This window comes from Mchenga conophoros, linkage group LG19, assembly GCF_057382185.1.
Source record: "Mchenga conophoros isolate Kocher_MC1m ecotype Shallow Benthic linkage group LG19, M_conophoros_male_GT1.1, whole genome shotgun sequence".
In the NCBI taxonomy this organism is placed as follows: domain Eukaryota; kingdom Metazoa; phylum Chordata; class Actinopteri; order Cichliformes; family Cichlidae; genus Mchenga; species Mchenga conophoros.
Window position 1 is genome coordinate 25239405 of NC_140544.1, and position 23565 is coordinate 25262969.

At 42.2% G+C, this 23565-nt stretch overlaps 1 protein-coding gene across 1 annotated transcript in view; it reads right to left on the reverse strand.

Moving 5' to 3' along the window:
• Window positions 1-427: 427 nt before the first annotated feature.
• The window catches only part of luzp1 (leucine zipper protein 1), a 53129-nt gene continuing 29991 nt past the window's right edge, over window positions 428-23565 (reverse strand). The window contains exons 2-7 of the mRNA XM_085257078.1: window positions 16082-16434; window positions 13738-15964; window positions 12399-12982; window positions 12195-12314; window positions 6848-7117; window positions 428-6207 (exon numbers count right to left, since the gene is read on the reverse strand). Of these exons, the coding sequence (XP_085113204.1) occupies window positions 6884-7117; window positions 12195-12314; window positions 12399-12982; window positions 13738-15964; window positions 16082-16213 (3297 nt within the window). The 5' untranslated portion in view covers window positions 16214-16434 and the 3' untranslated portion in view covers window positions 428-6207; window positions 6848-6883. The remainder of the gene's footprint in view (window positions 6208-6847; window positions 7118-12194; window positions 12315-12398; window positions 12983-13737; window positions 15965-16081; window positions 16435-23565) is intronic.

The window sequence follows — 23565 nt, forward strand, 5'->3', positions numbered from 1 at the left end:
TTATGGTAATCATCATAAAAAGAGTGACTTACTGAGTAAGACGGGGCTATTTCAAAGCAACCTACAGCTGCAGGAAAAGAAATGCTGGCTTTCACAAAGCAAGGCGTAGCTGTTTAAGAGAAAGATGTGTGTGCTGACTTTGCATTCCACAGCAGCCTGCGGTTTCCCTCCCCTTTGTACCTGACCAATTTTGCCTCATTTGTCTCCCTGCTCATTTTGCATACCATCAGGTGCGGTTCTCTCCACTCCGTTTAAACCAGGATTCTCTCTTGCACACGCACACACACACACACACAAGCGCACCACGCACGCACAAAATGGGTGTACCGCTATGAAATCAAAACTTGCTGAGCTTGTTGGACAAAGAACATAAAACGAGATTAACATACACGTTTGCATTTTTACACAGGTTCCAACACGGAGACGCTTTACAAACAGGTCGGTTTTTATTTTTATTGGAATACATATGGTCTGCTGTACAGCTTCAAGAGACCTACATGCAGAGTGCGCCAGCCACAGAAAGGTTAAAACATGCACAATGTATTAAGTTTAAATTGAAAAGAAAAAAAAAAAGCCTCCCCACACAGTACGCCTGGCATTGCTGACACAGAGAAGCAGTAATCAATCATAAAACAATTTTGATCTGATTTTAATTACATATACGTCTGTGTTTGACACCTCTGTCTGTCAGTCTCCTTGTTCTGCACACACATTTATATACACTCATCTATTAATAAAACCCAAATAAACAAACAAATAAACGCCTCATTTGTACAGTTCAGAAATTCTTAGATGTGGATGAATCAGCGTTAAGAGAGAGAGAACATCCAGTTAAACAAAAATGTATTATTTTAATTTGTTATCCGATTGTTCCTGTTAAGATTGTGTGTTTTCAATATATACACATGTCTGGGGACCTGCACCCTTCTTTCTTTGGCAGCACTTTCAAACATACAGCACAGAAGATGTACAAACCCTGAATTTATGAGCGAGAGGCTGGAGCAGTGAATGGTCCCCGATTTAAAAAGAAAACACGAAACCAAAAAAGAGAAAAGGGGTCGACACGTGTTGAACCGCTCAACATCGGAGACCTGCTCAGCTCTGATAAAACGCACGTGACTCTCACTCTTCAAAGACCATCGCTCGACGCTGGCTTCTCTCTTTCTCTTTTTCCTCATCCACGGTGCGTCATCATGTCTCCAAGTTGTGAGAAACGTCTTGCATTAAAACTACCAAGCACAAAATACATGAAGAAGAACTCTCCAGGAGTGTGACAAAGAAAAAGGAGATACATTACCTCGAAAAACAAAAAAGTCTTTAAGTCAAGATGGACAAATACTTTATATATTTCAGTAATAAGGCCCACTTTACAAAATTAGTTTTTCCTTAAATAAAATCTATCCAATATAGATTCCAAAATAAGACATCTTTTGTTTAACAAAGAGAAAAAAAATACATAAGAAGAGAGATGACAGAGAAAAGACAAACCTCACTTATATTTCCCCTTTATTTCAGAACCTTAAGAGACACCGTGTCCTCCTGGGGAAACTTTTGCACCATCTCTGTAAACTGTAAATACTGTGGAATGATTTTGGCACATTGTTAAAAGGCTGAGACGCAAACATGATTTTTCACTGAGTGCATGCCAATTTCCTTTACCTGCTGAGATGATTCTTGAAAAGAAACAGATAATAAACCCTACATAACCAGCTGTGGTACATTCAGCAAACAGCTACGGACAATTTTGGGGGCACAGAAGAGAAAACGTTTTAACAATGGGGGACTTGAAGGGGGCATTAGTTGTTTAAGTGCTGGTTAAGTGCAGATTACAGCCTGTGACACCCCAATGACACCATAACCCTGGCTTCACAATGGAGGCATTTGAGGACAAGGGCCTGCTAACATTCCTCCAATCTCCACTAAGTACATTCTAGTCTACTTTTATAAAAGGAAAAACAAAATAACGGATGTTTATAGATATACCAACACATCTTCAGACGATTTCTCTTAACTCTTTAGCTGGTATCCTAGCAGGAAAGCAGAAGCAGCCTCTTTTTGTTTTTAAACAGCAGCTATTACACCATTGCTGTAATTCAGTCCACATTCAACCATCAATCACAAATCAGAGGAGACATCAGGAAAAGAAAACAGCCCCGGAATCCTTAAAACCTGTGAAATTATCACTGCAGCTCCCCCAAAAACCAATTAGTACATTCCACCATATTAACACTGCACCAACTTTCACCGAAGCATTGAGTAAGACCTGTCGCCTGTGAGCAGTTGCATTTTGCACAATCACATAAGCGCACACAGATGCCACGGGTGGTCTTCATGCTGGGACAGTCCAGCTGAGTCTCACTGGATGGAGTGGATGTTCGATCAGGTTTAGCAGTAGCGTTTGGGAACATTGGGGCCTTAGAAGGAAGAAAGGTGGATCGCATAGTTTCAACTTTGGCCTTTACCCAGCCCGGCTTGCTTTGAACCCGACCTTGAGGAGGAGAAACCTGCCACGCATCGTAAAACCTACAGTTTCTGACAGCTGGAACACCCCCACCCCGAACTCAAACACTCTTTAGGGAAAGAAAGGACGAGAAAGATTCAAAAGAAACAACTCACAGATGGAGAAATGCTTCACAGTGGTGCTGCTTAGGGATCGGTGGTGGAGCATCACGTTGGATTGGAGGGAAACAGTAACAAGAACTTTATGGCCCACGAGGCAGGATAATGGGCTGTGGCTCAGGTGCTTGCATCACCATCCTGACCCACAAACGCCCTCCAGCCAACTCAGGGCTCTGCAGACGCCACTTGAGCTTTAAATGAGAACCCTCGCTGACATATCAACAACAGCAACAAACGCACTAAGAGAAGAGCACGTGTATATGTGGGAGAAACTGAAACTCGATACCCCCCCCTGGATGTTTTAATTATCATCATGTGCACGTCACTGCCAAGCTGGCCATTTTTGACGCTCCTGTATTTAGAAGCCCTGAAATCAAGATGTAGAGACAGGATTAGACCCAGACCTGACCTTTCACCTTTCAGCTACTCAGGGAACTGCCCATCATTTTCTGGTGACAGGCCTATGGCCTTCAATAAAACGAGCCTCTGCACCAGTAGCACACATCACTGCTGTTTAGGGAAAAGGTTTTCCTTTTAGGAAGTGAGAATCTAAGGAAAATACAGAGAAACAGAGGGAGGAGGAAGGGACACTTGATTTTTAGCAAAATCCTAAAAGGAAAGTTAAAATTGGTCGAAAAGATGAGAGACTGGGGACGAGAGGGCATTCTCTCTTGGTAAATGAGAAGTAGAAGAATAACAGAGGGAGCACAGGAGGACTACATGATCATCATGTCTTGGCTTGTGCACTGAGAGCTCTAAACAGTGCGTCTGGTCCGTTTTTGCGCCATCATAAAGCCGGCGGAGGCGGCTAGTCACAAAGCAAGCCTTTCAGAGGCGGAGCTGCACCCTGTGACTCTGACAGTCAAATCCACACAGCGGCGTGACTCGTGTCCTTTAACAGTTTCAGGGAGGATTTCCCCTAAAAATAATTTTACAATGTCAACCAAAACTATTCTCAAATAAAAGAAAAATGCAATTAAATGCAAACGGAACAAATCAAAACCTTACATGTTTGTATTGCATGTTATTTATGTTTACTGCAAGTGTAAGGAAATTGTGCGATGGTCTGAATTTGTTGGGACAGTTTACCTCTTATACCGCACCTCAAGGCACAGACGAACATGCTGTAGATATTACTGCAAGAAGGTAAACATAATGGAAAGACAGACTGGTGAAAATGTGCACTCCTAAAGGTAAACTTTTAGTTTTAACCTAGCAAACTTCTCACTTACACAGTCATCACCTCTTTTTGTACACGATGACGGCTGAAATGGTTACAGATATTGCAGTGGGGGTGGGGGGGACAGTTTAATTGCATATAATCTCCTGCTTGCATAAACTGTAAAGTGACAAAGTGGCAACAGACAGAGGTCCTGCCATTAGGCAGATCTTTTCACAATAAAAGAACCTGCACATATGTGGAGACTAATAAATATTACAGCTTGATGGTGGCTGGTAGAATACAGGAGACCAAAAAAAAAAAAAACAAACAAACAAAAAAAATAAGTGAACCAGATCATCCCCAGCAGGGTCCGACAACACAGCATTAAAATCCACAACAGCAGAGGAGCCAGATGGAGAGCAGGCTTTTAAAAAGTCCCAAGTTCTTTCACAGATCCAGAACTTGGTCCAGAGTTGTCACAGTTATGGTTCTGTTTTTCTCTCTTTCCCCCCCCTCGTCTACAGTTTAACAGATGCGAGAGACAAAGAATGCAGTCGTGTTGGATCGGAGCATTAAGCCATCGAGCAATTGGTCATTCTCAGCTGCATTCCTCCTGAGCAACATTCATAAATTTTGTTCTAGGATTAAAAGTTTACATAGCCTGTCATTCTGCAGTCAATCTTCTGCAACGGTCTCAAGATCCTGCCGGTGCCTGTTGATAGACTTTATGGAGAAACTTGAATACGTCAGCAGGGTTTCTGATGACCTCAGCAAAAAACCAAACAAAAAAAAAACACCTCATTTTATTACTGGCCGGTGGCTAAATTGAATTCTACTGCACAGTCTCCGCCGTAGTGGCCCCTGGCAATGAGTGATTGCTCCAACATACCAACCCACCAGGTGTTGTTTATCGTCGTAACAAAATAATACACCTCTATAGAAATAAGAAAGAGAGACACTAGCACGATTCGCACGGCGAACCAAGTCACGTACAAGCAGGACTGTCACTTCCTGGTTAGAAGTCCAACGCCCTTGGGTCGTTCCTATGACTGGTGTGTACACATTACTTATGGCATCACTAAAAAATGTCCCACCCTGCCAGGCCATGGTTGCTGGTAATCGAAAGTCCAAAGTTCAGTTCAAACAGAAACTCCATTTTTGCTATGGCTCTTTCAAAACACATGGATGAGGACAGTTGCAACAGCTGTAAAATACTGAACCATGGAAACTGTGTCATGGTTTGAGGTTATAAACAATGCCACCCCCCATCCTCTTGTTTTTTATTTATTTATTTTTTCTTCTTGCATGTGCATTCCATTTCATTGCGTGCAGTCCACTTTCTTTTTTCAAATGACACGGTTGAGAAGAAAGCGAAAGGATGATGCAGAACAGGAAGCGAATTACAAAAGAATCAAAATAACAGAAAAACATAAACAAGGTCCTGGCCTGTGAAGACAAAAGAAAAAAGAAAAATGTGTCTGTGTGTACGTCTGTATTTGTATTTGTGTGTGTGTGTGTGCGTGCACCTAAAAATCCAGCCAACCGGCAACCCTTTAAGCATGCTGAGTCACAATCTTTCAAGTGTTCTTCATTTATTACTTAGAAACATGCAAATCTTCATTCAGCATCTAAGACCTCAAATTAAATCCAGTTTGAGGTTACCGCGTGCTGGAAAGTCGGGATATGGGCTGAAATTAAACCGAACGTTAAAAATGTGGATGTGTTTGCTTCTTGTTTTGTGGATACGTTTGCATGGCTTGTGTTTGGTGAAGGGGGGACGGGATGGGATTGGATGAAGGTTTTCAGAAGGAAAAACGAGTCTGAAACAAAACCGAGGGGAATTCGCTTCCTGTTTTTGGTCACATTTAAAGTAGCGATCGTTTGGTTTTATAGAGAATCCTACGGGAAAATCCAGCCCTGTGAGAGAGAAAGATGCGCTGCTGTTGACTGAGGATCGGGTTCGTCTTTTCAGTGATGAAGAAAAGTTGAAGTTCTGAAGCACAAGTGACATTTCCAGCTACTCTGAGGTTACTGTAACAAACTCTCTTGAGTCTATTTTCCTCCAACTCTGGCGCACAGGAAAATCTCCAGCCCTGCGCAGCGTGCCAGCCTCTCCCTTGTCAAGTTTCAGGATTACACTATAATACATCCAACAGAAGAAGCAGAAGATAATACACTGGCCGGTGAGGAAACCTCCAAAAACACTGTACAGGCGCTGACCTTCCATGCACGGCTTTTTCTGGAACAGTTTTGAATAGGAAGAAGCGTCCATGTCTCAGCGTACACTCATCATCAGGTCGGTGGTTTGTTGTTCAGTGTGGCTGCAAAACTGTTGTCTGCTGGAGGTGGTGGTGATCTATGTAGCCGTCATTTGATGGGAAACTAGCGCTTGGCCCTTATTTTGCAGTTGAGAGCTTAATGGAGTGCTGTTATGGGAGGGGAAAAAATGAATAGAAAAGAGACACATTTAATCCTTCATTTTTAAAAAAATGTTATCGTAACTATTCATCTTTGTTAGAAACATGACTGGTCTGTAATTTCCTTATAATTTCGTGGAAAGTTTGCCAGAAAGAACAAGATAATTTGCAAGCAATTATTGGGGAAAAATATTGAGACCGAGCTCATTGGTACACTTCCAATTTAAATCACAATTTTTAATTTCCAGTCTTTTAGTCTTTTACGGCAAATCAGCTGTACATGTAAAATGTGAATATCATTAGTATGATGGAGGAATGAGGTCTCCAATCCTAAATGAAGTTACTGTATGCTTATCCGGGTTCAAAGTGAGCTTTTCTCTCAATTTTCCATAATTTATCCCTAATTATGCTGGTCTTTCCAGAGGAAGTCACCAAAAAAAGCATATTTAAACTTGAGAATTTTGCTGCAGCACAGTTTGTAAACTGCCTTGTGCAAAGATTTCATCACTGTCGCTATGACGATAATATATAAATAGAAGGAGAAAGCCCCTTTATAGATGAGACGCTGTTCCAAAAGGGGTAATTAATAATTGTATATTTTAATTAACTATCAGGAGTTAAAAGAAAAGAAAATCCAGCCACCTCCTACCTGCCCCACTTGCTTCAATCCTGCTCCTCACTTGGTCTAATGTTGCTCTGACTGACGCTGGCTCCACGGTCTGCCTCCTGCTCCGCTCCTCCCCTCAGCTCTGGCTCCTAAGCCTTGCCCCCGACTGGACCAGGGCTCCCCTCCTCTAGAGGCTCCAGGTGTCCTGCTTATCCGATCGTAAGAGGTCCCCAGATCACTACTGGGTATCTGTCGTCTCCAAGAGGCTGGGCTGTGACTCGGGTTTGGACTGGGGTCCAAGTTATCAGAAGCCTGGAAGAAAGAAATTACATTTAAAAACTGGCTGTTGTATTAACTGGCATCCGAAATAAGCGCTTTTCCAAGTTTAAGAGGAATAATTTGGATTTCTTTGCTGAAATTTAATGCCAAACTCTGGAGTTTGTCTATAGGAGCTCTGGGCATTTTGTGGGGCCTTGCTCGGACCTTTGTCTTATGCGGGCATTGACTACATGCCGTTAATGTTAACTGGTGTGCGACAAGTAAAGTCTGCCATGTGGATTTCTGCCAGGGGAAAAATCCCCAACCAAAAACCCCAAACATACCCCAAGCTGAGAGATTTATAATTTGGCGGGCTCACTAGAAAACAAACCCCAAGTTTCTAGTTTGTGGTGGATACAATGGCACGTCCTCTCTCATAACCTCAGTAACCCTTCTCTAAGAAAGCGAGAGTTGGATGACGATGCAGTTCTTAAAGCACACAGAAACAGCACCCCACTCCTGTAATTTCAGTTTTTAAAAAAGCACCATAATTAGTGACATTTGGTGGGCTGGAGTTGGCTTCTGGTGCAGTTTTAGAAAGCATTCTTGCTAATTGGCTTTAATGGAGCCCTGCTGGTCTGCCTTTCACAGTCTCCTGGGGGAGACAGGAAATCAGTCACCAGTGAAGGCTGCCAAAGTGGGTGTGCTCAGTGTGGTCACTTCCTGCTTCAGTCACTGTGGGAGGAAACCGTCAAGTGGCATATTCTCCTTCTATGGTAAGTTAATGCTCCAAGACTGGGAGTTTTCACGAACTTTCCTCGAAATGGATGTAGAGTTCCTCCTACACCCAACGGGAGGTTTGTACCGTACAACACATGGCAGTGGAATTAAAATAATGCTTGGTTAAATAAAACCTGCAACAAAACCCCCCAAATACACACACATTGCACAAAAGTGCTGCTCTTTGACCAGCTTTTATATGTCAAATGAACAAGCCACATACTCTAAGATATTAAGAAAATTAGTTTGACTTTTGAGAAATAGTCTAAAGTTTCACATATCTATGAAAAATATGAAGCCAGACTAACAAAAAAAAAAAAAAAAAAAGGTTGAAACAGGTTTTTCTGGAGTCTTTGTCCACATCAAATTACACTTTTTGTACAGACTAAACCAGGAAATGTTGCAGTATTTTTGTGAGTTTTACGTTTTCAGGATTATTTATTTATTTCACCTTTTTCCACCCAGTAAATCCCTCGAGATTTAATCAAATTTTCAAGGGAGAACTGGCCAGGAATGTCCTTTTAACAAAGCCAGCATAGCTGTTTAACCTGCTTCAGCTTTTATCTGGGGCACTGACATGAGAATGGCTTCTCTCCGCGCTTCCAACTGAAGGAGCATCTTGGCCAAAATACTGAAATATGACTAAGTGTGTCTGAGGATGAATTTTGCTCTTTGATGAACTTATGGCCAACAGATTTGTGAAATAAATACAATAGTGCATTCGAGTTCTTCCAGATCAGCTTTTTCTGTTTGTGGTTTCTTGTTTGCTGATGACTTGTTTCACAAGAGGTGGAACTTCCGACAATCTCACTGGTAATGATTTTAAAAATCAGGAGGACAGTTAACAGTGGATCAACTCTTGACTCCACACTTTACTGCCAGTATAATATGTTCTGGTGCCTCGCTCCTTGGCCAAACGTAAATTCACAGCTCATTCGAGTGCAGGCTGAAGTTTCCTACTGCTACAATGGGATGGAAGTACTACAAAGACATTCTGCTCTTGCAGTCTAAGGTGTGGAGTGACTGCCACAGAAAACAAGCAACCCCTATTTAAATGCCGGCCTGTTAGGCAATTCAAATCAAGTGTGCTTGGAATGCAATGCAAGCGGCTGTGTATGTGTGAACGTGTGTTGTGGAGCTGTGGCACACACACAGCTTTCCTTGCTTTTTTTTTTTTTTTTTTTCTTCTCTTAATATTGGATGTTGTTGTGCAGCATGCAGGACCGACTGTCAAATGTGGAACACCACATAGATGAGAAACCATGAACAAAACTTTATTTTTCAAAAAACATCAAGACATACATCATTACTAAATTACTAAAATTCTAAGAACTAAGGTGTTCCCTCTATGCCCGAACTAAACTTAAAACAAGAACTTGTGTCCTAATTAGCAATTGACAAAGCTTAAATCTTCATAGAAACTTCTTTCTTATGAGCAAAGAGGGAGACGCAGACTGCGGAAAATGCACCGGCAGTCTCGGCACAAGTTCGCGGGCGGAGGGTGGACGAAGAGGGAGTACAAGGTTTTGAAGTGGTGGCTGATGACTTTTACGCTGAAAATTATTACAGCATCAGAAAAAGACTCCTCACCCCTCGTTTCATTCCATCCATTCAACGGCTGCTGATTGCTCGCCACATCAAAATGGACGACGTCAAAGTCTGCACGGTGGTGGAAACTCTCTTGCACTAACTAAAATTGGTAAAGAACTTTTTCTTTTTCTTTTTCTTTTTTTTTGCCTGTCCCGTTTGGCTCTTTTGCCATCAGAATTGTTGTCTAAAGGCAAAGAAAGATGCCCAACAGATTTACTTTACCAAATTGACCATCCCAGCCTTGCCGTAATGGTCCATTTGATTCACCTTTTATTGTTTATTTTATTTTCACTTACTGAATACGGGACAGACTTGACTCAGCTTTCCTTGCTAGCATGCTTATTGTTAGCAGCAATGCTAACCATCAAGCCATCTGCTCATACTTGTAGTACAAAGGGTAACTGATGCCACTGCACAAATTTGAACATCGTAGAAGCTCTAAAAGGATAAAAGATTGAATGAGTCTCGATAAATGCCATCACTACAAGCCAAAGCAGTTGATAGTTTAGTCACGCTGCTAAAGTGTTGGTTCAGATAAACTAGATATGACCATGACCTTTCACTGGAGGAAAAGATGTCTGTCTGTCTCTATTATAAATAACCTCTAGATAATTTATACATGAGGTTCAAAAGTGAAAGCTAATCAATAAGCTATCAATCTGCCCAGGGTGCTGAGGGTACTTATAGGAATTGGGAGTGTTTTCTCCTCCTTAATGCCTATCGACCAATATGTCCTCACTGGTCCACAGAAAGCTGATTTTCAGTCTGCTCTCCTTCCATCACCAGGGCATGAAAGATAGTCACAACAATCTGATGTTTAAATCTCTAGAAGAAAAACTAGATTTATTTTAAATGTTCTTCATTCATCATTTTAAGGTTCAAAGACAATTTTACAAGGAGCAAACATGTCAAACAAAAACAAACGTTGATGAATCAAGAGGAACACAGATGCCCACCCAGCTGAATAACAACTGATGGGGTGTCAGTTAATGATGTTGAGAGCGGCTCCGTCTGCAACCTTGTAATAACACAACCCTCTTTTATCAACCCCTGACACTGCAAACACAGACTAATCCCAACCTTCCACTGTCCTAAGTACAGCTGTATTTATCCAAGCCTCTTGGGAACGGACGCAGTTCAGACCGCTGAAATATTCTACAAATCCAAACCAAAGATGATCGGCTTTGCTCCAAGACACGCATCAAAGCCCAGTTTTGTTTTTGAAGAAACTTATTTTTTATTGCACTGGGGTAATTTCTGCACATAATTGCTATCCAAATCGAGTGACCAGTTCATGCATGAAATGTCATGATGAACAAGGTTCTACCGCACAGTGGATTTGGGAAATTCCTACAATAAAATTAAAAAGTGCACGAGTGACAAAAAAATGAACAGGGGGACGGTGGTTTAACAGTTCACAGCCGATCTTAAACAACGAAGACAGGACTTGTTCGATGGTTCCGGGTTCCCGGACCACAAAGCATCAGTGATGTGGGACAGGAGGCTTATCTTAAGTAGTTGTGGTTGTGAAATTGCAGAGCTAAGGTCGAGGCCGAGTGGCACTGAGTGGGCACTGCATAATGGGAGCATTAAAAAAAAAAAACAAAACTCAAGGTTATTTTGTTAATGCCAGGGTTTTATGATAAAGAAAAAGAGCAAGGCCCTTCACACTTTTTCTACCAGTCTGCTAAATATCAGTGATGAAAGGGGGCATTTGGGGGTTGGGGCTCAGTGTTGGGTAGATTTCATTAAGCCCATTGATGATAATGACTAGGGAGGAGTCCTGCAGGCAATTATAGCTCCAAGGCCATGTTAGCTGTACTGAAAGACCCAAAACCCCAGATTTCCCCTGACACGTTACTGAACATGCATGACAGCGATCCATGACGATGTATTTATAAATCGCAGCATCACTACATACAAAATACATGTGAAATATTCACACTCCATTTTTTATGATCTCACATACATGATATCACAATATAATCACAATGGCCCACATAGCCTCACATATTACATTGTGCTAACAGTGGAAAAGTCTGCCACACCTAAATTGAAATTTTTTAAATTAAGCTCTTATAAACAGTGACAACATACTATGTACAAAACAAAGTCATAAAATAAAGTCGCAGACCTTAACAGACACCTTTGCTTATTACATGGTGTCTTCCAGAATAGCAAACTGAGTCTCTCACTGATGTGGTAGAACATTCACATAGGAGAAAGCTATTTTCTTCTCCTTGAGGTTTTTCTAACCTACTTTTCCCCCTGTTGAGGTCTTTTTCATTTCCATCCTTACTACTTTCTGTCCCACCCTTTTCTCTTTGTGCTTACTGGGGCAGCAGGAGTGGGGCCTGCAGAACTGCTGTGCTAAGCTTGAAGTCACGGAGCCTGGCGTCAGGGAAAAATACCAGCTGAGCTCTAATGCAAAGTGGACACACCAGGAGCTAAGGCCTGCAGCTGCACTTTGTGTGGAGTCTTTATCTTCATGCTAAAACTATTTGCAGAGAACAATACTCTAAGCGCAATACCAACTTTATTGAGTATCACCAATTCATTTTTTTAAATTTACAAATGCTTGAGAAATGTACCAAGAAAACAGACTCAAGGAACATTAAGCATATTTCAAAGCAGAACAAAAATGAAAATAAAGTTGCATCCAATAGCCACGTGTTTTATATCATATCTGATAAAAACAAAAGCCTATAAAACTGAATCTACTACAGGAAAGTGTTAACAACCTGAAGTCAGTTTTCCTTACCGGTGGCTGCTGTGAATATGATCGGCTCCAGGACTGAGAGGTAACGGGTGCATGGGGTATGGCCCTTCCCAACCCTCCTGTTTCCATAGGGGGAGACTGAGAGATCTTACGCATGTACACCTGGGACAAAGAGAAAATTCCCTCTATTATTTTTTTCCTTTGTGTGTGAAATTACTTTGATATACACTTATTAACTTTCCCCACCTCAGCAGGGGACGGCTTGGCTCCCTTCTGTGCTGCAGCATTTCCGCCGCCTCCGTTTCCACTGTTTACAGAGTCCTCTGTGTCAAAGGTGGTTGCCCTGTAAGCCCTCCACGTTGTTGCAGTTTCGGTTTCATCTTCAGACCCGCCATCTGTCATTGCTCTCGTACTCCTTCCTCGACTTCCCTCGTCCACAGACATGGCGCTTTTGTTCCTCCAGGGGCTTCTCACGGTCACATTCTTCATATCTGGCAAACTGTCTTCGTGTGACGGTTGGCTTTGCCGTTGGCTTCTCCAGCTGGTGACGGTGGTCGTGCTGCTGCTGCTCTCAAATCCTGATTCTGTGTCGTTGAAGTCTGAAGAAGTGACGTCCGGGGACTGGAGGCTAAAGTTGCTGCGCTGGCAGCACAGGTGGCTGGTGGTGGTCTCCACCCTGGAAGAGTTGTGGAGTTTAGACCTTGATGATGAATCACTGTGGCTGTGTGGCCCACAGTCCTGGTCCTGGCATGGCCGCAAAGTGATCTCACTCTTGGGTATGGAGATCTCATATGGGACGGAAATACTGCCATGATGATCAGTGTTTGGGCCTGGCAATATATATAAAATGATACATTTATACAGATGCAACAAGTTGACAGTAAGTTGACATGTGCTTTAAAATATCAGTTTTTGGGGGGTGCAAAATTAATCTCGGTCCAACAGTTTGGCTCAGGACAAAAACAAATAACATCCTATCAGCTTAAGTTTGTGCTTAATGCTTGTTAGCAAATATTACCATGTCACTAGGCTCTCTTTTCTTTCCCCTCATCTGTAACCAGTCAAGGCAGGTGGCTGCCTATCCCTGAGCCACAAGGCTCAGGGGGTGGGGGGGATTGTTGGGATTTTCTGAGTTGAACTGAATAAAGATGATCATCTCAGGGAACACAATTTCATTCTGCAGAGAGACAGATGGTTCTGCCGCCAACATGACTAGGGGTTAATTACATTAAAACACCCAATCCTATAGAAGACAAAAGCACATTTACAGACTGCTACAAAAAAACCTTTACTGAGGTTTAATGTTGGGGAAGCAGATGCTGATGACTGATAGGTGTTCACCATGCACCACTTTCTGGACATATAATAATGGGGCTTGTAGCAGGTTTAATTACCCTAACAGCCTGTCCAAAAGGTGTGCTACAGTTTTGTGAGTGCTGCAAGTTGTGAGCACTAATTAGAAGGTTTCACGTGACAACAAATAAAAATGTTGTCTTTACTGTACTATTTAGAATTAGTATCTAGATCCTGTCCTGAAAAATGCAGTATAAGTTTAACTAGATCATTCTAAATTGTTGACACGTACCTATAACGATGTTACTGGTAGATGTGTGGCGTCCTTTAATAGGTGCAGGTTCACTGGACACACTGCTGCTGCGACTGCTGGTTCTGGAAGAGCTTGGATCATTTGGGTAGATGGTTATACTACTGGTGATTTTATTAGTAGTAGTCACTATTGGTTTGGTCGAGATCTTGGGTTTCCCATTTGTAGGCAAGGGTTCTGAAATCATTACTTCCTTTCTGTCAATTTCCACAATAGCAGGCTTGATCACAGCTCTTGACCTCAGTGCCTCTCTAGGACTGCATACTCGTTGGATTTCAATCCCTGCTGGAGTATGCATGGATCCCTGGTGACCTCCCTCAGCTCCCTGTGACCGGCTGTGCAGCTCCTCATCAAAAGAGCTCCTGGAGGAGGAACCCTCTGAATGAGAGTCCTGGACTTGAGGGTATCTAGAATACCTGGAGGTTACAGTCCTACTGCTTACAGCTGTGCTAGTTGCCTCAGCTGCTTCAGCTGTAGGGTCCAGCTCAGATGGCCTTGATCCAGTAGATTCTGTTTCTGAGGCAGAAGAATGACCCTCTGACCCGTGGTCATTGGGCAGCAAGGGATTGATGTGAGATTTGCAGGCTGTGTATGAGCCATTGGCTTTGGATATAGTAGAAATAGAAGAAGATACAGATTCCTGAATCTGGTCTGTTGATTCCTGCTCGGACACAGGCACCGTTTCCTTCTCTAGAGCAGAGATGCTGTTCATGGTACTGGAGGTACTGTCAGGCACGACATCAGAGCTGTTAGATTCACTGTCACTACCTACGTACAGTTTTGAGAACTTTTCTCTGCTCTTCTTGATGTCATCCGTATGCTTGTGAGCTGTCCTTAGTGGCTTCTGGTCATTAGCTGCTGGAGGGTATCGACTAAGGACGGACACCTTCTTGGTATCACTAGAAGTTGTATTCACAGAGCTGTATGTGGCTCCTCTTGGCTTTTCCTCAGCTCCTCGCACTGTATCTCGTATTCCATTATCAGATGAATTTGTGGTAGTTGTAGTTCTGGGTGTCCTTCTCTTTTGGGCAGGACTCAGGGCTCTTCTCACTGACTTGGGAGAACCCTTCTCAGAGTTGCTGAAATCTTTGTTCCAAGATTTATGCTGAGGAGATAAATCTCTGTTCCTATGTTTTGGGGAACTTGGCTCTGGGACAGTTGCTGCACTTCTATATTTAGGCTTTTCTTGTCTAAACCCTTCCTTCAGGATAGTCTCTTCATTTTCAACTTTGCCATTTTCAATGACCTTAGCAGTGCTGCTTCCATTGCCGTGTTTATCCAAGTTACCAATTCCATTTCCTCTGATTCCGCCTTTTCCACACAGTTGCATCCTGAGGTGTTCCACCTGCTCATTTAACTTTCGAACTCGGTCCCTTTCTATCTGGAACTTTTCGTGAAGCTCACCATTTTTTGACTCAGAGTTCTTCAAATCCTCTTCCACAATCTCCAACTGCTTAAGGCGGTTCTTCAGTCGTTCTACCTCCTGTGTCAACTCCTTTACTTTGTTGTCCTCCTGCGAGCCTTCAAGACCGCTGTTTTTCTCATTCTCAGACAGCTTTGAGTAGTCATGGCTCTTCTTCTGTCCAGCCAGCTTACTTGTTAAGAGTGCTGTGGATGTTAGCTCATCTTCAATTCTTGAGCTCATGAAATCTGCTCTGCCAGAATCCGTTGACATGCCAAAGCGATTCTTCTGGTGCGCCAGCTTTTCTTCCAATTTCAGAATGGTCTTCTCATCCTCTCTTTGTTTCTCTAGCAGCCTCTTACGCTCATTCACAAAGGTTTGGGTGAATCCCTTGAGCTTTTCAAGCTCCATAGCCAAGGCCTGCTCCGTTCTCTCCAGCTTTGTCTCAGACCCCTCCACCTCTTTCAAACGGGCTTTTAGTGTCTCCAACTCAGATGAGAGCTTCTTGGTTAAGTTCTTCTCCTCATTGAGGCTAAGGCAAAGCTGGCTGCAGTCAGACTTGCTTTTCCCAAAAGCTTCTTCCAGTTTCTCGAGTTCAGCCATCCGTCGCTGAAGACGTTCTATTTCTGCCTTTAGCTCTTTCGTAAGGTTTTCCTCCTCTTCCAGTTTCTCTCTTACTGTGCGGCAAAGATCCTCAGCTTTACGTACCTCCTCATCTTTCCCCTGGATCTTCAAGAGACGTTTTCTCAGGGCTTCCACATCACCAAGCAGGGACGAGTTACTTCCCTCTGCCTGGATAATCTTGTCCTGCAGAGGAGAGAGTACAACAGTTCTTTTCATGTACTGCGTTTCTTTTTCACTTCAGTCATTCTTTTGAGATGCACAAACACACACAACCCTCCACACACTGTCACAACAACTTACCTGTAGGTCAAGAAGCTCATCCTCAGACTTCTGTAGCTTGTTTGTTGCTTCTTCCAGTTCATCAAGTCTTCGGCCAAGACTCTGCAGCTTGTGCTTCAGGTGGCGATGGGTCATGTCTTTATGATCTGACATGGTTCCAGATTTCTTTCTATTGTATCGACCAAGTTTCTATGTTGTCCAGATTATCTGATGAAAATCTCTTGGGGAGTCCACATCTGTGCCGTTGTGCTACCAAGTTCTTTAGGCTGTCAAGGAAAAGCTCCTTTTTCTTGTTAGGCTGTTCTGATTCGTTTTGCCACCGTCTCTTTAAGACTTCAAAATTCCCTCAGTGGTTTTCAGCAGACAAATCTCATCTGTAGGAGGCACAGAGAGAACACTTAGTCATCTCTAATTTCACAATGACAACCATTTGTATTCTCAAAAGTAACACAGTAAGTACAGGAAGTAAGTCAGAGAACATAGAAATTAGCTCACTGAACCCTGTGCCACACGCACATGGAGACCATATAAGGACAGGCCACACACAAGTCATGTATTACACACTTACACACACACACACACACACACACACACACACACACACACACACACACACACACTTACAGGTCGATATAACAACTGTGCAACATAATGAGAAATTGTTTTTTTCTGAATAACCATAAAGTCAGCTGATCTTTTCATATTTGAAAAATTGTGTCAAAAATACACTTCCTTACTTTGATAATCAAACATAATCCATAACTATGCCTCCCTTCCCTTTTGCCACTAAACTACCATACAGTTCATCTTGCCCATAATTTAAAGGATGTGAGTGGATGACAAGGTTTTTAGTACATCTCCACATGCTCCCACACCCACACAAACAATGCTGAGTCCCTGCTCTTGATCCTACCGTATATCGATTCTTGCCTGCTTGCTTTTGCTGACAGTGGCATATCTCAATAACACCAGCGTCCTCCACTACATTACCGGTCTGTCTCAACACTACACCATTCATAGTCCATTCAGACAGTAACGATTAAAAAGAGAACACTATGACAAGGAGGTTTTGATTATCTCCAACATAAGTGCAGATTAGACAATTAAAAAATAATGTAATTCTTGCCAATAGGGATATTTACATCACTTTGCCTTTCTGTTGTTAGTACAAAGATGTAAAAATAGAGTGGGAGTCCTAACTGCAAGCTCAGCATGGCTCAGTGCGATGAGAACACAGAATATTAGCACATTACAGTCTGACTGTAGGCAGAGTCTTGGTTAATCTAACTGTCAACACACTTAAGTCAATCATGACTCAAGCAGTGAGTTCTCCTGCTTGTGCTTCTAGACCCTATTACGTCCCTTCCCCCCAATGATTCTGACCAGGGCAAAAAGAAAAAAGAAAATCGACCTAAGGGCAGGGCACAACATCATCATTTATTAATCCCCTGACAATCAGCAGTCTCTCTTCCTTACCCCACATTCAGCTCAGGCAGCCCGTCTGAAGCTACACACCACTACATAAAAAGACTACTGCAGTTTGCTTTTGAAGCAGATAACTTTTACTGCTGCAAAACATCAACCGGTGCAGTAAATTCACCAAACATATTTCACCTCTTTGAACCACGTATGTGGATGGTATACAGTATGGTAAAACATGTCGTAGTGGTTTGCGCCAAGACAGAATAATATATTTTCTATAGTTTCAGATGGTGTAAAAAACCCAAACCGCTCAGCCCGCAGTTCATAAAATGTCTTGTTGAACATAAACTAAAGCAGTAAGCTTTGAAAGTCAGTATAGCAAAAATTACTTAATGACAAAGCACAATGTGGACTCAAAGGCTTTGGCTGTAGGGTTTTAATTATTTTTCACTTTCATGAGGTCTAGTGGTTTGGTAATCTTCTCTCTGGAGTGTAAGACACTGAGGAAATAAAGAACATGGGCTTAGTATGAAGGAAGACAAATGGAAGAATTTGGAGCGAAAACTGCTTGCCTAGCTGTCTATTTGAATGCCAAAACACCTTACTCTATAAGTCACTTTTGATGCACTGACATTACTCAGCTGTGGCTTGTTAAGTGAGCTGTAGACCAATTTATCTCTCTTGTCTAGAGCTAGTCGCTCTATTCCAAAGCTGTCCCGACTGATCCCCTTCCAGCAGAGTAAAATTACAGAGAAATTCCCATCGATCTATTAAAAACAGAGCAGACACTCTGACAAAAATATTTAGGTTCAAGACAACTCTGTAGACTTCAGCACAAAGCAGGAAAGATAAACCTAGCTAAAAACAAGAAGTCCAGTAAATGACACTCTGCGCCTCAGGCTCTAGACAGCAAAACTAGGTAGATATGACCAGTTTGGTGATCCTATGATCATGACCAACAATCCAACACATTTATTTTTTTTTTTTAAAAAATAATTTTATCTTTAACTTTATCTTTAACATAATCCCAAATCCTGACTTAGTGTCCAAATCTGGTCCCGAAAAGCAGCTCCTGTCCTGCTTAATAAATGTGTTTTGTTAGATCCAGACACTCCTGTCTTGGCAGGCTGCCTAGCTCTCCTCTCATTCACTCTTTATTTCGTTGCCAGTTCTCTACCTCCCTCTCTCCCTCATGTCTCCCCTTCATCTCTCTCTAACACGCACACCAGCACGGCCAACAGAACGCTTTCAAGGGGTGGCAGTGCGTGCAAAGTGACTCTGGCAAGGGCCTGCTTCTGCCAAACCAATCAACATACATGATTCACTTATGGCAGGCCTGGGGCCTCATTATCCATGTTCAGGACAAGACAAGAGGGAAAGAAAAGGCTAGTGGGTGAAAGGCGGAGAGCAGAAACAAGATGAGGAAGAGAGGGGAAGCCAAAAATGAGCACTAAAGAAATTACTGTATGAATGAATGAAAAAGAAGAATCCAAGCAGTATTTAGTTAAAGACCATGCATTCCTTCTTTTGCAATCCAAGATCCAGATCAGATAAGCACTTTTAAAACTCCATTTATGTCTCTATATTCCTTTGTTTTTCCACAACTGGCTACTCATAAGTCAGTAGGATATTCTGTACAGCCAAGAACATGAAAACATGCTAAAGGGAGGATAAAGAGGGAAGGAAGTAGGGCAGGAGTGGGGCTGCTGAGGTATTCTGAACTCAGCTCCAAGTTTCATTCCCCTGTTCTGTGCTTTGTTTGACAATTATGGAAAACCTAGATGGGGGCAGGAGCTTTGAGGCAGTGAAACTGACCCATTTTATGTAGACACATTCCTAATGATGGACTAACCAGGGCACTGGCAGTCCCTCATGCTACCTTGTCTGCTCCTATCCGGGACACTGACAAGCTGTCCTTGGCCATTTCTTTCTTTTCGCAGAAGTGTATTCCTAAGTTGAACACTGTTTATAAATTACGGCCCAGCCACAGAGAGTATATTTAAAAGCCCGTCTGCTCAGATGATCAGGTCAATCGGAACAATTGGTAACCAGATATTTCAGTCATTGGTTTCTGAACACATTCCTCCCATTCATTTTCTTCTGCAATGGTTGCATTGTTCTGACTACATGATAAACCTGGGTAACTCCTGCAACTATCTGACCCAATTCTGATATAGGACTGTATATGAGGAGAGCGCTCAACCAGTCGCTATATGATGCCGGCCTCTTCCACTTCCCTGAAACGTGGACAGGATGTCCACTACTTGACCTTCATGCTCTATTTTGCTGTTGTTACAAAAATGAGGGCACGGAAACTGTTGATTGCAACACGAGTTCAGCGAGTACCGTAAACGCCATCTGAATAAGTCACTGAGGTTCTTTAGAAATAAAGGGAAGTCAGAGAGTTAGCGTTAAAACGGACAAGAATGAATGGAAGGTGGTTCCGGTGAAATGGGGATAGCTGTTGGGAAAGCAAGGAATAATAAACCAGGAACATGTGAAGGTAAAAACCCAAGGTCACAGTGTTACTGATACCAAGGCATGACTGAATTACCAATCAATTCAAGCAGGCAGTTACCTTCAGCCCTCAGGGTATATGGGATTCAAGTGAAACACCGTAAACATAGACCTACAAGCTGATCAATTCCCTTTCTTAATGCCAGCATGTTTTCTGACAGCTCTGAAGCTACACAGGACATTTTTTCCCCATTCTGAAAACTGGTCAGGTTTTAACAAAGTAAACTGACAAAGAATTTGACCAGGAAGTGAAATGGTCAAGGCATTGTTATCAATACACATGAATTAACAACACACAATGCACGCACAACTGTAGCAGAGACCATTCTTTTTTAAAGCCAATACAGGCTTTAAACCTGTGCCTTCAATGGGCAAGAAACGTCATAACTGTAAGTTGCAGAATTAAATGTGCCAATTTCTGCAATCAAATGGCAAGAAGTTGAACAGCTTCTTCTATCTTAACAATTCAGCCACCTGCAGGGAATACAGCTAAAAAAAAAAAAAAAGCATAATTTTTATATTACACAAGGGGAACAAAGGGAAAAATTTGTCAATAGTAAAAATTATAGTAACTATTTATTTCCTCGCCTAGGTTCGCACCAGCGTATTAGTAACCCAGCAGCCCAGCAGGCCTAAGCTGCATCTGCATCTGATGATGATCAATTTCTGAGCAACAAGGAAGAGAAAATAAGAATCAGTCCAGTTCAACAGACGAATGAAGATGCAATGGGAGGGCCGAACAGTGACGTACGAGAGAAGAGGGTGAGAAAAAGAAGAGGTGAAAGCAGAGGGGCCTCCCAGGACTACTGTTGTTCTGAGGAGTCACAGAACAGCAGAAGGATACAGAAGTAAAGCTTTGTAGAGGAGGTCCACACACTCTGCCTGTGCTCACACACACACACACACACGCACATGCACACACACACGCACGCACACACTCCAAGGTTACAATCATACACCATATCATTAAGGCTTTAGCCACTCTCTTCCTGCCTGCCTGCTGCCTTCAGTACATTCTGTTCTCTCCATGAAAAAGAGAAGGAAGGAAAGAAAGAAAAAAAAAAATCACCTCTCTGTTGCACTTGACATTGGGTTGGAACTTATGGGCCTGAAGCTTCTCTGCCTCATACACGGTAGTTAAAGAAGGGCTCCAGTCCAATCAAAATGCCTCAACCACATCTTCATGTAGGGGGGTTGTTGCCAGTTTGAATATTTAAATGTGTGACATGTATCGTGTATTTTGTGTGTCCAGTGAGTGAGTGAAAGGACAACTGCAGTGGAAGGATGCTGGCGCAGGAGTGGAAGCCACAAGATGGTGGAGAGACCTGATGCTTGGCCTGCATTTTTCAGTTTTTCCAAGAAAGAGAAAACCGGCATCCCATAATGTTTGGTTTCCTGTGCTGTCATGTTGCTTTTTCTCCATTTCTTTCACCCTTTCAGTGTTGCACCACTTCTGGAAAAATGGTAAAGAAGTGAAAGGCAGTGTTGCTCTTCAGCAGAAAAACGGATAAGGAGCTAAGGTCGGTGTAGCTTGTTCAATAGGAAAAGCTGAAGTGGGATGGGAATAGCAAGTTGGATTTTTCCTTAAGCGCCAGAGTGAAATGGCAATTTACAGTATAAGTACTGAAATGTGGTGAAATAGTGGGTAAAGAGAACGTCGTCTCTAGTAGAAAAATAGATATGTTTATGTAAGGGGACATGGCAGTTAACCACAACCATAAAGACAAAGCAGATGCTGTCTGTATGTCAGGAGAACATCACTCAATGTTAAAACACATCTTAGTGATGATTTTGTATCCCCTTAAAACAAGGTAAGGTGATACGTCAGGTTTTTCTTTTTAATTCTTCCAAAGATTGGTAGGTGATGGAATTACTCAGCAACTGTATAAATGTATTTTTTCTTAAGATGTAAAATTAACTTCAACTTCAAGTTGCACAGACTTTGGATAGTGTGAAAAACCAACATTTGTTAGTTAGATGGAGAGCAACAAAAAAGGAAAGGACAGAAGAAGTCTAAAAATGCATAATCTGCCATCTGTCACACTATAAAAAGGTTATAGCGATATCGCCAGAACAGATACTTATGTTACCTTTTGATACCAAAATTCATAAAATGGGATGGTATTACTTTTGTCCCCCAGTAGTGCAGGTACTATAGATTGCATGTGTACAGAGTAGGATAATTAGAAAAATTAATAGTCTGTTACTAATTAATAATAATAAAAAATGCTATCACACTAGAAGCATCTTTAAGACTCACACCCTGGCATTTATAAGGCCTTTCGAGAGGTCAGTAAAGCTCCCATTTCAACAAGACTGAAGTATTAAACCGTTGTCATAACTCTTAATGTGGCCAGCAAACAGATTAATGCTAGCCATGCAACGATTAGCAGTTACCCACAATAAATCTATTAGGTCATCATCAGCGGCTTTGGCTAGTAATAAAACAATAATGTTAATATTGAAGCTAAACAGAAAATCCTATCAGTCACAACAGACTGTTATTTTAACAGAATAACACAATCATTTGTTTGCAAAAAGTGTTATGTTTCAGTTAAAGCGCCAGATTGAAGCTGAGAAAAGTTTACTGGCAACTAGACAGAACCAGAAAATAAACAACACTGTAGCAACTATAACATCTGTATGGACAATTGTTGTTCAAATCTTTGTTTAATCAACCCCCATTACTTAATTTTATCCCCCTTGGTATCAAAAATTGCATCGAGTATTTTTCTGAGTATCAGTATCAGGTCTGTCCAGCTGAAAGGTGGTCAAAAGTTATGCTTAAGATAAGTAAAAGTTCTGCTTGTGACCAGTCTATGGTTGTGACCCACATTTCTCAGTCCGTCAGTTTTAGCTTGAAAGCTTTGGTGAAAAGTAACCATCCTCTTCCCTGTGAGCCTAGTAACCCATACCCATTTCTAGGTCTCTTATCCCCTCCCCTCCCCTGTCTACATCAAGGGCCTTGTTGCTGGGGCTTAAACCACCACTACACTTGTGAGGATGGGCATGATAAGAAGATGAGAGGGAGGGGAAAGAGGGAGGATGTGGATGAGAAAGCCCACAAGAGGTGGAAGAGAGGGTAAGACAGATGTGGCAGGGTGAGTGAAAAAAAGCAAGAGGAGTTGTCAGACTCGTTGGAAGAGTATTGCTGTTCCAAACATGTACTACATTTTTGGCTTCTCTGGTTATGACCTGATTGAAGCTGTGCCTTTGAATTCAACTCAAAGCTCCCAGAGCTTTTTTCTTTCGGCTCTGCTCCTAATCTTTATGGCCAAACAGTTAATTGTAGCATGTTTTCCAACAGAAATCAGGATTACATCCACAAGTCACTGTTGCTGCAACACAGAAGGAGAGAGGCAGGGGAAGTATATTTGATGCTCTATTTAAATCTCAGCACCCGAAAATACTAGCCAGTCAGTAGCTAACTTGTCCTCGGGCAGATCTGCAGCCAAGGAGATCTGGAGCAACTTAAATCTAGTTAGTTCAACAGAAACACAAAATATCTCAAAAATGCATGGATTCTTTGATCCCCAAGAGCACACGGATATTAAAAACAGAGCTGT